Source organism: Aspergillus stella-maris (assembly GCF_047715825.1).
Source record: "Aspergillus stella-maris strain CBS 113639 unplaced genomic scaffold BDV14scaffold_8, whole genome shotgun sequence".
Classification (NCBI taxonomy): domain Eukaryota; kingdom Fungi; phylum Ascomycota; class Eurotiomycetes; order Eurotiales; family Aspergillaceae; genus Aspergillus; species Aspergillus stella-maris.
In genome coordinates, this window is record NW_027396802.1 from 91069 (window position 1) to 105900 (window position 14832).

The 14832-nt window shown below is 53.4% G+C and overlaps 4 protein-coding genes across 4 annotated transcripts; 2 read left to right on the plus strand and 2 right to left on the minus strand.

The window, feature by feature from the left end:
- Positions 1-64: 64 nt before the first annotated feature.
- On the minus strand, positions 65-1660 carry BDV14DRAFT_187649 (Aldehyde/histidinol dehydrogenase; the record flags this gene model as incomplete). The annotated part of the gene is made up of 4 exons (XM_073770974.1): positions 65-224; positions 283-1010; positions 1147-1552; positions 1602-1660. The coding sequence occupies 4 exons, from the start codon at positions 1658-1660 to the stop codon at positions 65-67; spliced, it is 1353 nt and encodes a 450-aa protein (XP_073631448.1).
- Positions 1661-1984: 324 nt separating this feature from the next.
- BDV14DRAFT_167140 (major facilitator superfamily domain-containing protein) lies at positions 1985-3751 on the plus strand. Its single transcript, XM_073767625.1, has 4 exons — positions 1985-2294; positions 2396-2769; positions 2838-3190; positions 3262-3751. The coding sequence occupies exons 1-4, from the start codon at positions 2023-2025 to the stop codon at positions 3658-3660; spliced, it is 1398 nt and encodes a 465-aa protein (XP_073631449.1). The 5' UTR covers positions 1985-2022; the 3' UTR covers positions 3661-3751.
- Positions 3752-4493: 742 nt separating this feature from the next.
- BDV14DRAFT_196792 (uncharacterized protein) lies at positions 4494-5848 on the minus strand (the record flags this gene model as incomplete). Its single annotated transcript, XM_073772524.1, has 2 exons — positions 4494-5740; positions 5800-5848. The coding sequence occupies 2 exons, from the start codon at positions 5846-5848 to the stop codon at positions 4494-4496; spliced, it is 1296 nt and encodes a 431-aa protein (XP_073631450.1).
- A 636-nt stretch (positions 5849-6484) lies between these two features.
- BDV14DRAFT_196793 (type I polyketide synthase) lies at positions 6485-14720 on the plus strand (the record flags this gene model as incomplete). The annotated part of the gene is made up of 5 exons (XM_073772525.1): positions 6485-6674; positions 6722-12816; positions 12907-13743; positions 14227-14301; positions 14427-14720. The coding sequence occupies 5 exons, from the start codon at positions 6485-6487 to the stop codon at positions 14718-14720; spliced, it is 7491 nt and encodes a 2496-aa protein (XP_073631451.1).
- Between the last annotated feature and the right edge of the window lie 112 nt (positions 14721-14832).

Genomic DNA, 14832 nt, shown 5'->3' on the forward strand with positions numbered 1-14832 from the left:
TAGAGAATGTTTAAGGCTATCTAGCTTGAGCCCCTATCAACAAAGAGTGGACGCGCAACATCCGCTAACCGAACATCGCGTCACCGAGATAAATCCGCACTGCCTTGACCTGGGTGTAATTGTCCAGTGCGTAGGACCCCAGCTCCCGGCCATTGCCCGACTGTTTGTATCCTCCGAACGGAACCTGTTGGTGGATGAGATTGTAGCTGTTCACCCATACAGTCCTATGTTCAGTGTCAGCAATTATATGGTTTTTTCTTAGCATCGCAGTGGTTCGCTCACCCAGATCTTAGACGGTTGCTCATGCGCGTCGCAGTTTTCAGATTTGTCGTATGCACCGCGGCAGCGAGGCCATATTCCGTATTGTTGGCTAGCCGAACAGCTTCATCTTCATCCCGAAATGACTGTACCGTGCACACCGGTCCGAATATTTCTTCTCGAACAATGCTCATATCTTCTTTCACATTAGAAAAAATGGTAGGTTGAATGTAGTAGCCCCTCTCGCCATAGCGTTGACCACCTGTCTCAAGGGTTGCGCCTGCTGCTTTGCCCTGGTCGATGTAGTTCATGATCCTGTCAAATTGGGCCTTGGAGACCTGAGGGCCTTGGAAAGTATCCGGAGCAAAGGGGTCTCCAAGCTTGTTTTGCTGCGCACGTTGTTTGAAGCGCTCCAGAAAGGTCTCGTAGATACCTTCATGCACGAGGATTCTGGAGCCCGCACAGCATGCCTGACCATGATTACAATAGATACCGAAGTTGACCCAGGAGAGTGCGTTATCGATGTTGGCATCCGCAAATACAATATTAGGGGACTTCCCTCCAAGCTCCAAAGTCACCTTCTTCAGATTACTTTTGGCCGATGCGATTTGAATCTCTCGTCCTACCAACGTAGACCCAGTAAAGGCGATCTTATCCACATCCATGTGCCATGCAATTGCTGCGCCAGCCACGCGACCGTACCCATTGATAATATTCACCACTCCTGGGGGAAACCCAGCTTCCGCGATCAGCTTTCCCACATAGAGCCGAGAGAGGGGTTTGCTCCGCAGGCTTAAGAACAATAGTATTTCCAGTAGCCAGAGCCGGTCCAATCTTCCATGTGAGCATGAGGATTGGGAAATTTCATGGGATAATCTGACCGCAAACACCGAGTGGTTCGTGGCGGGTGTATGTATGGCTATTCTCATCGATATCGATGGTTTGGCCATACACTTTATCTGCCCACCCGCCATAGTACCGAAGTGTGTTTGCGGAGCCTTGGATGTCGAATGCCGCCATGCTAACTGTCTTTCCATTATCGAGTGCTTCTATGTTGGCTAGGATCATCATGTCGCGCTCAAGCAGGTCGGCCAATTTGAGGAGAAGCTTGCCTCGCTCCATGCTGGGCAGGGACTTCCACGGCCCTTCAAATGCCGCTCGGGCTGAGGCGACAGCAATATCGACATCTTTGGCGGTACCTTCGCATACAGCAGCAATTTTCTGCTCGTTGTGGGGGTTTATTGTATCGAGTGTGCGACCTTCTACACTCGGGACGAACTCGTTGTTGATGAACCTATTTTGCATCAATTACGAAGTCTAGAGCGTAGCAGAAGCAAACTTACAGTCCGAGAGGCTGCTCGTACTTCAGAGCAGGTGTCTGAATCTCCTGGAAGAGGGCCATTTCGAATAGCTTTGGGCTGTGTTTTGGCGTTAATTCAAAATTAGATTATTCTTGCTGTGGCGGTGTATAGTAGATTTCGGCCTTCGAATCACTCACAGCCCCATTATTCCTAGAAACAACACATAAAAATGTCACAATAAAAACAGCCTACCTAGCATGCTAGATGTCCTAGGCGGTACATACTTCGATTGGACAGATTCTGGTTCGGCCGATGCGGTCCGTGTGTTGTCAAGCGGATCGGCCGATCGCTCCGCCTGGCGTTTGCCCACTTACTTTAGGGCAATCAGCCTCATTGTCTTGTCTCGAAAGCTCCCCATAGCTTTCACGCCTTTTCTACTTATCCCGTACATTTTTTATTCGACATGCCTCAAACGGAACTCCCCGCCGATTCAGATACCACTCCCACGCCCTATAACATGGTGTCTCAAGCGGACGCCAACGGGAGCTCGGGCGGACACGACTCCCAGCCCCCATCAAGCACAAGCGGGTCAACGGACCATCGACTAGTCAGTAAGGAGGAAGAAGGATCCGCTTCTCACCGGTCAATGCCGCCGCCGCCGCCGCCGCCCCCAAATGGTGGATGGATTGCGTGGCTGCAGGTCGCTGGGAGCTGGTGCCTGATGTTCAACTGCTGGTGAGTCTTACTTTGACCCATGTATTGTCCAGAGCAGACATTACACCCCGTTCTATCCCACAGCGACCAATAACAGAGGCTAATGATAACCAATTTACCAGGGGTATTGTCAATGCGTACGGGGTGTTCCAAACATACTATGAGACCGAACTCCTGCAGGATCAATCCGCATCGAACATTGCCTGGATTGGCTCGATCCAGTCATTCCTGCTGTTGTTCATTGGCGCGCTTACCGGTCCGCTGTATGACTATGGCTATTTCAGGGCCTTGTTGGCGGTTGGGGCTTTTCTCATGGTGTTCGGCATGATGATGGTGAGCCTGTGCACGTCGTACTGGCAGATCGTGCTCGCGCAGGGTATCGTCGTCGGACTCGGCGGTGGCTGTCTGTTTGTCCCCAGCGTTGCAATACTGCCAACGTACTTTTCGACACGAATGGCGTTTATCATTGGAGTAGCAGGTAGTGGAAGTGGCCTTGGTCAGTTCTTTCCCCGTCTAGGTCCTCCCAACTACCAAGCCACACTCTTCATACTGATCCAAGACCAGGTGGGGTAATTTACCCGATTGCCTTTCAGCGTCTGGTATCACGCATTGGTTTTCCCTGGGCTACCCGCGCCGTGGGCTTCATCATGCTGGCGACGCTGGTCTTCCCTTTCGTGGTCATGCGAGTCCGACTGAAGCCTTCCTCTGTCCGTAAGCTGTTTGACTTGTCGGCCTGGACAGAACCGCCATTTTATCTGTTCGCCATCGGAGGCTTCTTTGGGTTCATTGGCATGTACATGCCACTGTTTTATGTTTCGAGTTATGCGATCCAGGAAGGCATCATGTCCTCTTCCCTCGCATTCTATCTCTTGCCAATCCTTAATGCCGGCTCAACAGTTGGTCGGATCGTTCCCAACGTACGTATCAGCCAGGTTCATTTCGAATATATTGACGAATGGGGGCTGACTGGATCTCGGAACACATCTAGTACGGCGCCGGCAAAACGGGGCCCCTGAACATGTTCATCCCCACTTGCCTTGGTCTAGCTGTTCTGTCCTTCGCGTGGACGGGTATCAAAAATTCTCCGGGGCTTATCGTGTTCACTGCTCTCTATGGCTTTTTCTCAGGGACGTTCCTGACTCTCCCCTTTAGCACGGTAGTGACACTCAGCCCTCACATGGGTGTTGTTGGTGTTCGCATGGGCATGGCCTGTGCGGTGGTGAGTCTGGGTCTGCTCGTGGGTACGCCTGTTGGCGGTGCGATTCTAAATAGTGGCGGGTGGGTCGCACTGCAGTGTTTTGGCGGTGCAGCTCTTGCAGTCTCGACGATTTTTATTAGTGCTTCGAGGGTTGCTAAAGGTGGATGGACATTGATGAAGGTGGTGTAGGTCGGTTGTGCAATCGCTGTTATAGATCTAAAGCCAAAATTGTATCTCGCCTATGTAGGTTATGTCTCGGGTCATGTCAGGAGGTTTCTAGTAGGCAGTATGTGTTGGTAGTATGTGTTTTCCCCGCCTCTATCGAACATCATGAATTCAGTTCCATGAGCATAGAGGACAGTCGATATTCCTTAAATCATCGGTCTGGGTTGGTCTAAAGGCGAGTCGATGCTTTTGTTCGCTTTAGCAGCCGCTAATACTCGTATCTAGAATGTTTGAGATAGCTACGAGGTCTGCGGTTGCTACAACGTGTATTCAAGCGAGAAGTTAATGTGAATCCCTTATTGAGCAACGCAACTAGCGACAAAGCCCTCCACTTGCCATTCCTAGCACAATGGGCGCTTAGGAATTCCTGAATCAATCCTTGGTAATCAGCCGGTTTATATGGCATGAACTGGTCCGTTACAATATTTGACTTTCGCTTAGGGTTCAGCCCGAGGTCTCTCATTAATGTATCAATATACTAGAATACGTAGAATCAGTCGCTCAGTCCAAAGCAATTCGAGGTTTGTTTGACCAGATAAACTCACCGAAAGATAGTCATATATGAAATAGGCATGCTTCTTGCCTTGCTCGAGATATCTCTTGCGTGTCCAAGCGTTGAACGTGGCGGCTTCCAGTTCCATTTCTTCCTGACTAGGGACATCCAGATAACCTAGCATAAAAGCCGCTCCCCACAGCGCCTGGACCTCACCAGTCAGCGGTGTGAAAACAGAATGAATCTGGCCAGGGAATAGGATGGACCGGTCACCCCGCGCAGCCATCTCAGGAACAATAAGGCGTCAGTAGTGTCGACTGGGGCCATGCGAGGGCTTGGAATCCCACCCGCACCCAGGAGTCGGTGGCTCCTTGAGAAATGGCAGCTTCTCGTCGACAATTGCTGCAGCACGAGCATCAAACTCGGTCCATCGTGATTTCGTATCGTCGAGCCGGTAGTACAACCCGCATTGCTCACGCAGCTGAGGAGTCATCGCCAAATACCCCTTATCGTACCCGGTACAGGTGATGACGAAGTCGGTCTCGAACGAGTGGCCGCCACGGAGGTTGACGACATTCGAGTGGGACAACGACTCGACTTCTCCCTTGCGAATGGTAACATCGCCGTTGTGCAGCACGTTCCAGAACTCCGGCGCACTGGCGATCCCAATGCCCCCGCTGCCCCAGAACATGCCATAGCCGTAAGGCTGGGGGCGGAGCTTGTCCATGTCCTTGTTCGCGCTGTATCTGGCGTGCTGTGCGGATAGGAAGGTGGAAATCCGCCAGTACATCTGTGTCATGACACGACCCGGGTATGTTCGCTGGAGGAAGCGATACCAGAAGCCGGAGGTGTTCATTATGCTAGGGCTAAAGCTAGCAGCCATGCGCGTCGAGACATGGTCAACTGTACTCCAGAGTCCAACGAATGTTGGCGCAGAAAGTGACATGGGTCCCGATGGACTGTCGCGGATAACCCAGTCGACCTTCTGGCCGGATTTGACGAGCATGTAGACCGTGTCAAAGGCAGATTTTGCGCCACCTATTACCGTTGTTCTCTGGCAGTTCTTCTCGATCCAGGGTAGATGCTCGCCCATGACCTGGGAATGCACGATGGGGGACACAAAGCCCTCGCGGGGGATACCAGGGACAATCGGATTGGAGGTCGGACCCGTCGCGTAGATCAGTTTGTCACAAATAAGGTCGGGGCCAAGGTCTACGTTAATCACCCATCGCCTACCGTCATCTGCTCGTTTGACCTTGACAACCCGAGTTTTGAGCCGTGTGCGCTGCGCCAGACCGAACTCCTCGGCGAAGCTGTTGAGATATTCGTGAACAGTGTGAGCCGGAATATAGCCATCTTTTTTTATCCCATCACACTTCATAGGCCACATGGAAAATTCGAATTTCGGTGGGTTGATCTGGGCATAGAGATTGGGGTAGATCTTCTCCTTGCTCCAGCAGCCTCCGATGGTTCTTCCATTATCCACAATAAGGAGCTTGGTTTCCGGGGCTAGTTGAAGGTAAGTATAGGCGGCGATGAGGCCATTCCATCCTAGTAACATATGCAATTAGATGAGGTGCGCAGTAAGCAGCGTGCGGATACGAGCTCACCTGCACCAATCACCACGACATCGTAGCTATCCTGAGTGAGACCTGGCATTGTCAAGACTTGCTAGCTAGAAATTCAGAAGCTAGATAGTCTATCGGTTATTATGGGGCTACATAGGCGGCCCAGTCCGCCGAAGAGGGGGCGGTGCAGAGGAAGCAGTGGTAGAACCGCCGAGCTGCGTGAGATGCAGTCGGCCGTGCAGTCCGTCTCCGTTCTCACTCGGCTGCGCGAGGGATTGCCCACTTGGGGCTTTACCTGTGAGGCTCTTGGCCCCCACCCGATGCAGTCCGTTCGTATTGCAAGAGACATTGGAGAAGACCTGGATTGGGCGGTAGTTCGCAAAATTCTAGCAGGGATCGTGAGCAGAGGACGGACCTCGTGCGCGAGATGTTCCATAGGCATTCTGAAGCCCTAAAAGCTTGATCCAGCAGCCAACAGTGAACCTAGACTTAAAAGGGGCCATGACAATAGCTTAGATTTGGAGCGCTCAATAAGTTATAACGCTCGCTTCCCTTTACTTGGTCAAGGGATAGTGTGTGCGATCTTGTCCAGTCTTGGCCACACAGTATCTTCTTTCTTATCCTTCCGTTGTCTTCCTTTGCTTCCGTACCAGTTCATAAAACTTCACAAATCACGGATTAACCTTCCAAATCCTTTAGACTAACTATTCTACTATATTCCCTCACGATGCCTTACATGCGATCAGGTACCCCATCCGAAGGGTCATCAAGCGCAAGCGAGCAAGGACCTCAGCACACACCAACACAGGCTATTATCGACGATGAGGCATACGCCGAGGTCTTAAAGAATGTGTTCCCGGACTACGCGGAGGCAGCGCTCAGTGAGCAGCTGGAGCCTATTGCAGTGGTAGGAATGGGTAAGTTCAATTCTACTTTCACCAACGTCCGCTAACAATCTGGCAAGGCTGCCGTCTCCCTGGAGACGTAAAGTCCCCCGACGAATTCTGGCGCATGATGCTTAATAAGGGAACTGGCCAGATGGACAAGGTCCCCTCCTCGAGGTTCAATATTGACGCCCATTTCCACGAGAACAATGACCGCCCCGGCAGCTTCGCTGTTAAGGGAGGCTACTTCCTGCACGAGAACTTGACGGAGTTCGATCCTACGTTTTTTGGCGTGACTCCCATCGAAGCAATGTGGATGGACCCTCAGCAGAGAAAACTTCTCGAGGTGGTTTACGAGACCTTCGAGTCTGCTGGTGCCACGCTCCCTAACCTGGCTGGATCCCAGACGGCAGTCTTTGTGGCCAGCTTTACTGCAGACTTCCAGCAGATGGCTTTTAAGGAATCCTCGTTCCGACATAGTCTGGCAGCGACCGGTGTTGACCCCGGTATCATTAGTAACCGGATCAGCCATGTGTTTAACCTGAAGGGTCCAAGCATAGTTGTTAATACAGCCTGTTCCTCGTCTGTATATGCCCTGCACAATGCTTGCAACGCACTGCGCAACCAGGAATGTTCAGCTGCTGTGGTAGGAGGTGTCAACCTCGTTCTTACTGTGGATCAACACATGAACACAGCGAAGCTGGGGGTTCTCTCGCCCACGTCTACATGCCATACCTTTGATGCATCTGCCGACGGCTACGGTCGCGCAGAGGGTGTTGGGGCTGTCTACCTCAAGCGTCTCCGCGACGCTATTGCCTGCGGTGACCCTGTTCGTGGTGTCATCCGGTCCAGCGCGACAAATAACAACGGCAAGGTACAGGGTGTCGGCATTACGCACCCCAACCGCGAAGGCCAAGAGCACGTTATCCGCCATGCGTATCACCGTGGAGGGGAGCTAGATCCTCGTCTAACAGGCCTCTTCGAGATCCACGGCACTGGCACTGCCGTTGGAGATCCGCTCGAGGTGCATGCTGTTGCGAGTGCCATGGACAAAATCAAAGGCCATTCGGACCCCAACGGTCCCTTAACCCTCGGCGCAGTCAAAACAAACATCGGGCACAGCGAAGCAGCGAGTGGCCTTTCCGCTCTCATCAAAGCCATCCTATCCGTCGAGCGAGGAATCATCCCCCCTACCCGCGGCGTCACAAATCCCAGCCCGGCGATCGACTGGGAGGGTTGGCATGTGGCTGTTGCTCACAAACCAGCTCCCTTTCCTCCGACACTACCAGTCAAACGAGTCAGTGTCAACTCCTTTGGTTACGGAGGCACCAATGCTCATATATTCGTCGAAAGCACCGATAGTCTTTTGACACTGCCTCAGACATACCGCTACCACGGCTCACCGCGATCCAAGCAGCTCGCTAGGTCTCGGGGAACTATCCGTAGGAACCGGCCTTTCCTTTTGCAATTTTCCGCTCACGACAATGCTACCCTCCGTCGGAACATTAAGGCTATCGGCCAAGTGGCCGGCGAGTATCAATTGCTGGATCTAGCGTACACGCTGGGCAACCGCCGCACCAACTTTGACAGTCGCGGGATGGTTGTTACTAGTGCCGCCTCTGTTAGCACCACCCTTCAAGAAGAGGACCTATCTGCTTTTAAATTTCTTGACAGGAAATCCAGCAAGAAGCCGACCCTGGGCTTTGTCTTCACCGGTCAAGGCGCCCAGTGGGCTCGCATGGGAGCCGAGCTCATGACATACTACCCGAGCTTCTTGCGCACAATTCGTCATCTGGACCTCGTACTGGGGGATCTAGAGGATGCCCCCGAGTGGACAATCGAGGATCTGCTCCAAGAGCCTGCGGAGATCTCCTGCGTCAACGAGGCTGAATTCTCTCAGCCGCTCTGCACGGCGATCCAGATTGCCACCGTTAACCTGCTGCACTTCTGGAACGTGATACCCAAGGTCACAGTGGGCCACTCTTCCGGAGAAATTGCGGCTGCATACGCTGCAGGCCTTGTCACTGCTAGCGAGGCTATCGTGGCCGCCTACTACCGTGGCAAGGTTGTTCGAGATGTGCACACGAATGGTGCCATGATGGCGGTTGGTCTAGGGGCTGAGGCTGTGGAGCCATTTCTGCAAGGTCTAGAGGGCCGCATTGTCATTGCTTGCCACAACTCGCCTGGGGGAGTGACGTTGAGTGGTGACGCGGACGCCATCGAGGCTGTCCAGCAAAAGCTCGAGGCCCAGGGAACGTTCGCCCGTATTGTCAAGACTAACGGCAAGGCTTACCACTCCCATCATATGGAGCCTGTTTCTCAAAGGTACCAGGCACTGATGCGCCACGCGCGCGAGAACGACATTATGGTCACCCAGCGCATTCAATCAGGCGCAGTCATGGTCTCGTCCGTAACGAACGAGGCCCTCCCCGCCAATGCCAAAGTGCAGGAGGAATACTGGAGCAGCAACCTGCTTAGTCCTGTCCTGTTCAACCAGGCCGTGCAGACTCTTACCCGCGAGTATCCAGACGTCGACCTTCTAATTGAAATCGGGCCTCACTCAGCGATGTCTGGTTCTATCCGCCAGATCAAGACGTTCATGCAGCGCTCTGATCTGAACTATCTGCCGTCGCTGATCCGAAACGCGGACTCGGCTGTGGCGCTGCTGACGCTATGTGGTGAGCTCTTTCTGCGCGGCCACGACCTTGACATGGCGCGCGTTACGGCCATCGAAGAATCTTCTTCCTCTACAGGTGCTGGCAAAGTGTGGCTCACCTCGGGCAACTTCATCGTGGATCTCCCCCCTTACCAATGGGACCGAACAAAAAGCTACTTTGCAGAGTCCCGTATGAGCAAGGAACATCGTGCACCAACACACATGCGCCATGACATTCTCGGATCGCTCATCTTCGGCGCCTCCAAGGCCGAGTTGACGTGGCGGAATGTGCTACGACTACGAGATCTGGTCTGGCTGAAAGACCACTCATTGGGTGGTGAAGCTGTGTTTCCTGCTGCAGGATACTTTTCTATGGCCATGGAAGCACTCACACAGTTGAACGAGACGAGCTCCAGTCCAGTCCCTATTCAGTGTTTCACGCTCCGCGACATTTCTATCAAGAACGCTCTCGTTACCCCGGACGATGACAATGGCATTGAGGTTCTGTTCAATTTACGACCATCTCTACATGCTGCCACATATAATGGTCAGCCCTGGTGGGACTTTAACGTTTCATCCGTCGACGCCGACGGCCTCACTAAGGACCACATGGCGGGTAGTATTGCCCTTAATGCCCGTTCGGCTCGTCCGACACCAAAACAGGTACCATCCTACCCACAGCGAGCATCAGGCAAGGCCTGGAACCAAGCATTACGACGAGTTGGCTTTGACTATGGTCCTACATTCCAGGACATGGAGGACATCCGCTTCGATGGGGTATCCTACGCGGCAGCTAGCAAGACGACGCTCAAAACGACGGTGGATGGGGTTGCAGGCGAGTCTAGACACGCTCTGCACCCTGCATGCGTTGACTCATGCCTTCAATTGCTTATCGTCGCCATCTACGCCGGTCGCACGAGTTCTATGCCCTGTGGGGCCGTCCCCATTCAAGTCGACGAAATCTCGATCTGGGCGCCGACGGCACTGCAAATGGCTGATCCGGTTGGTCGTGCCTTCTCGTGGATTGATCAGCGTGGGGTGCGAAGCTTTGTTGGTAGCAACCAGCTCGTTGCCAGCGACGGACAGGTCGTTATGGAAATCACGGATATGCGCTGCAAGCTCTATGAGGCGGCTGTTCCGCAGCGGCTTGCGGAAGTTTCCAGACCCAAACCCAGAACGTATGGTGAGATGGTCTGGAAACAGGATGTGGAAGAGGTTCTAAGTGACAACAATCCTCTGACCATCAGCGTCACGGAGCTCGTGGAGCTGCTTGAGTTCAAACACCCGGGACAAAACACTGCGGACCTCACCGGGCAATACGCTGAGGAACTTAGGGCTCTGTTGCCCGATCTGAGCGTGGTCCTACCGGAACAGAAGACAAAAGAGGGGAGAGAAGAAGATAAGACGCCGGTGCTCAAGGAAAGTTCCTTCGATATCATTATCAGTGACACGACCACTAGCGAAACCACTGAAGATGTCCGTCGCCTTCTGGTGGACGGAGGTCGAGTCATTTTTGTGACGGAACCGTCTTCAGATATTTCCGACTCCTTGCTCGAGCTTGGGCTCACCGATGTGCGGTACAGCTCTGGTGGATTTGTCACTGCTGTGCTTCCGCCAAAGGGTCAGGGCGAGGGTGAGAGAGAGATTAACGGCGCAAAGACCTCCGGTGTCGTTCAAGTTATTTACCGCGATGGTCCTTCTCCCGCTGTGTCTTTAAGGCCAATCAAGGATGCACTAGAGGCACATGGATACGCTGTCCGAGTTTCAAGAATTGACGAAGCAGATATATCTGTCTCTGAAAACATAATCATGCTAGCGGATGAAGAGCGCCCTCTGCTGGTCGATATCGACCCGTCTGAATTTGCAGGCCTACAGAACGTCATCAACCAGGCAAAGAAGATCCTCTGGGTCACCGCCGGCTCATTGCTCAGGGGCTCTCGCCCAGAATACTACATGTCTTCTGGATTGGCCCGGTCACTTCGATCAGAGCAGGCGGCATTGAAGATCACCACGCTAGATGTAGATGACGCTGGCCGGGTTGACATCATCTCACAAAAGGCTATTAGTCTCTTCCAGGATCAGGTCCAGGAGAGAGAATACTGCCTGTCCGATGGGCAAGTATACATCAGCCGATTGCTCTTTGATGACCAATTGAACCGTACCTATGCTACTGACGAGACTGATCTGCAAGAGAAGCCTTTTGATCCAACGGTTCCACTCATAGGCAAGGTGCAGTCCGGCCATGTCGTCTTCCAGGCTGATGCACGTATCGATGAGGCCTTGGGGGAGGATGAGGTCGAAGTCCAGGTCCGCGTTAGCGGACTTAACAAGGAAGATACCCTCGTCATCAACGGAACCGACTATCCTACCGACTTCAGCCATGAGATTGGCGGTGTTATCACGCGCGTTGGCAGTGGCGTATCTCGCCTGATGCCGGGTGATTTTGTAGCTGGTTACAGCTTCGACAAACTCGCTACATTCCAGAGGACACCGCACACCTTGCTGTGTAAGGTCGACTCGGAGGAAGACATGCTGGCGGTGGCTGGGCTCCCCATGGCGTTTGGAGCTGCTCTGTACGGGCTTCAAACTCAAGCAGCACTACAGTCAGGCGAGTCTGTTCTCATTCTTCCAGGCGCCGGACTCGCCGGCAATGCGGCTATCCAAGTGACTCAACTCCTTGGTGGGCGGCCAATTGTTGGGCTTGAGGACGAAGCCAGGCTCGATATAGACACTGTAGCCGCACACTATGGCTTGCCTCGCGAGCAAGTGCTACCAATAAGCTCTATCGAGAAAAGTCGATGCACATCCAGCACACTCATGGGATTCGACATCATATTCAGCTCAGGATGGGTTCACCCCACGATTGCACGCGAGGCCTGGCGCCATCTCGCGCCCTTCGGCCGATTCATCGACTGTGGCCGCAAGAACGTCCTCTCTCGCACGATCCTCGACACCATCCCCATCCACCGCGGCGCGAGCTACATGGCCTTTGACATGCTAGACCTCTGCCAGCACCGACCGCAGACGCTTATGCGACTAATGAAGAGAATCGTCCAACTCTATCAGAGCAAACAAATCTCTCCCTTGCAGCCGCAGACGCGGATAAACATCGCAGGCATCAACGCTGCCGTTTCAGACTTCTCGGACAATTATACAGCAGGGAAGACTCTGCTTGTCTACGAGACGGGTATCACGCCTCTCCAAATTTCTCCCAGTATCCCATCCATTCAGCTACAGCCGGATGTCACGTACTTCCTCGTTGGTTGCCTGGGCGGCCTTGGGCGGTCTCTAACGAGCTGGATGATGAAGAAGGGAGCAAAGAACTTCACATTCCTCTCGCGGTCCGGCGCCGACTCAACCGAAGCCGCGACACTCGTCGAACACCTGCAGACAGCCGGTGCGAATGTCCAAGTTATCCGGGGAGATGTGAGCGTCCGCGAGGATGTTGAGCGAGCTGTCAAGGGAGTTGACCCGTCGGTTCCTATCCGCGGCGTAATCCATGCAGCAATGGTCCTCAGGGTAAGCTCACTTATTTCCTCATTCATTCAAAACTTACTTTCCATGCCACAAAAGAAAAATGAGCTTATGTGCTAACTTACAATCTTCCAGGACGGCTTATTCCACAACATGCCGTACGACAGCTGGACGGCTTCAATAAAGCCCAAGGTGGCTGGCGCGCGAAACCTTCACCTTGCCCTGGCGCACGAGAAGCTCGATTTTTTTATCATGACCAGTTCCATCTCGGGGACGCTGGGAACGCCCGCTCAGAGCAATTACGCCGCTGGCAACGCATACATGGACATACTCGCGCGTCATCGCCACGCCCAGGGTCTTCCCGCAACTTCTATCGTCCTTCCCATGGTTCTGGGCGTTGGCGTTGTAGCAGAGAACCTCGAGCTTGAGGCAAGCCTTAAGAGAAAGGGGATGTACGGCGTCGACGAGGAGAGCCTGCTAGCCGCTTTCGATGTCGCGATGCAGGAGCAGGCAAAGCCCGGCGCTATGGGTTGTATTTCTGCAATCGACCACCTCGTCGCGGGTATGGACCCCGCGCTGCTCGCCGCCGCTATTGATGAAGCGGGTGAAGGCGACGATGTAGACAGTTTCTGGACGGCTGATCCGCGGTTCCGGACGGTTGTATCAGCTATGAGGAGCAGTGGTGGTAGGGATAGCGGCACGGGCACGGTCCTGGGGGCGTTGAAATCCGGTGAGCTCGTGGGTGGAGAGGCCCGGTCTACCATCTCTGAACATATGGCGGGCAAACTTTGCCGGATGTTGATGCTGGATGCGGCCGATGTTCGTGTGGACGAGGGCTCGATCTCCTCGTATGGAGTCGACAGTATGATTGGGGCGGAGCTGCGGACGTGGATTTTCAAGGAGTTCGATGCCGATGTGCCCTTCCAGCAGTTGTTGGGGGCCACTCTGACTATCAATAAGTTTGCGGAAATTGTATGCTCCAAGCATGAGGTATAGATAGCTCGTATATTATCGAAGACCTTAACGCCTACCTAACACTTGACTGGAGAAATACGACGTTGCGGCTGAAATCAAATAGACAGTTACAAGTAGACTGGCCCTACCCATGTTACTATGAGCTAGCTATAGGATTACATGTTTACCTAGTTCGCGATTATGAGAACGGAGCCAATGAGTCCGGTCTGCGGAAGACAAGCACATAATACAATCTCTCATGTTGGATCGCTGAGAATTCGGATTAGACATTGTCAGGCATCTTCGGCGGTGGCGAATCGAACTCCAGTATTGGAAACATGAGCAAACACCTCGTCTGGGAGAATACTGGTTCGCACATACCTAACCCGCCCATGTGCATTTGTTAGCCATGATGCCGACAGGTCTCAATCTGCATCAACGAGGTCTCTCGGGCCCAATCCGCGCTGGTCAGCATGGCAGTCCGGCTAACAGAGTGCATAGGCCTGTATCGTGATCCGACCGAGTACGACGGTTTTGCTGCAGCCGAATGTCACATCTTATGTCGGGAACTCGGAGGTGAGCGATCGCCGTGAGAAGCCCTTGGATTCTCTATCTAGAAGGCGATCGGTGGAAAGTCAGTGGTGCGGAGAGCACGTGACCGTCAGCTGATGCCTGAGGCTATCTCAACATCTTACAACCAGTATCACGTAGCCTTCCTGCTCTTGTACGAGGTGCTCATGTTTCCGACGCGAAAAGAGGCCACGCGCATTTGGCGCTGTCTCGATGTCATTTTCGCTGAGCCCCTGGCCAAAATGCCGCCGCCGCCGCCACCTGAACATTCCAAAGGGCCAGACATGGATACTTCTACCTTCTCAAAAGTAATTCAGGAACTGAAGGTCAAAGGCCGCTATATCCTGTCCTTGATTTACCACGAGCTACGCGTCTACCGAGCGAGAAAGAGCTCAGGAGGCCGTCTCGCTTCGAGGAGTCGATGATCACTTCTTTGGCCTCTTATGCACCTGCTCCCTGTGTGGGGTGGCCCGCCATGCTGCACGAAACTTGTGAAGTCAAATATTGACAGGCTAAAAAGCGTCGACGGGCTGCTGC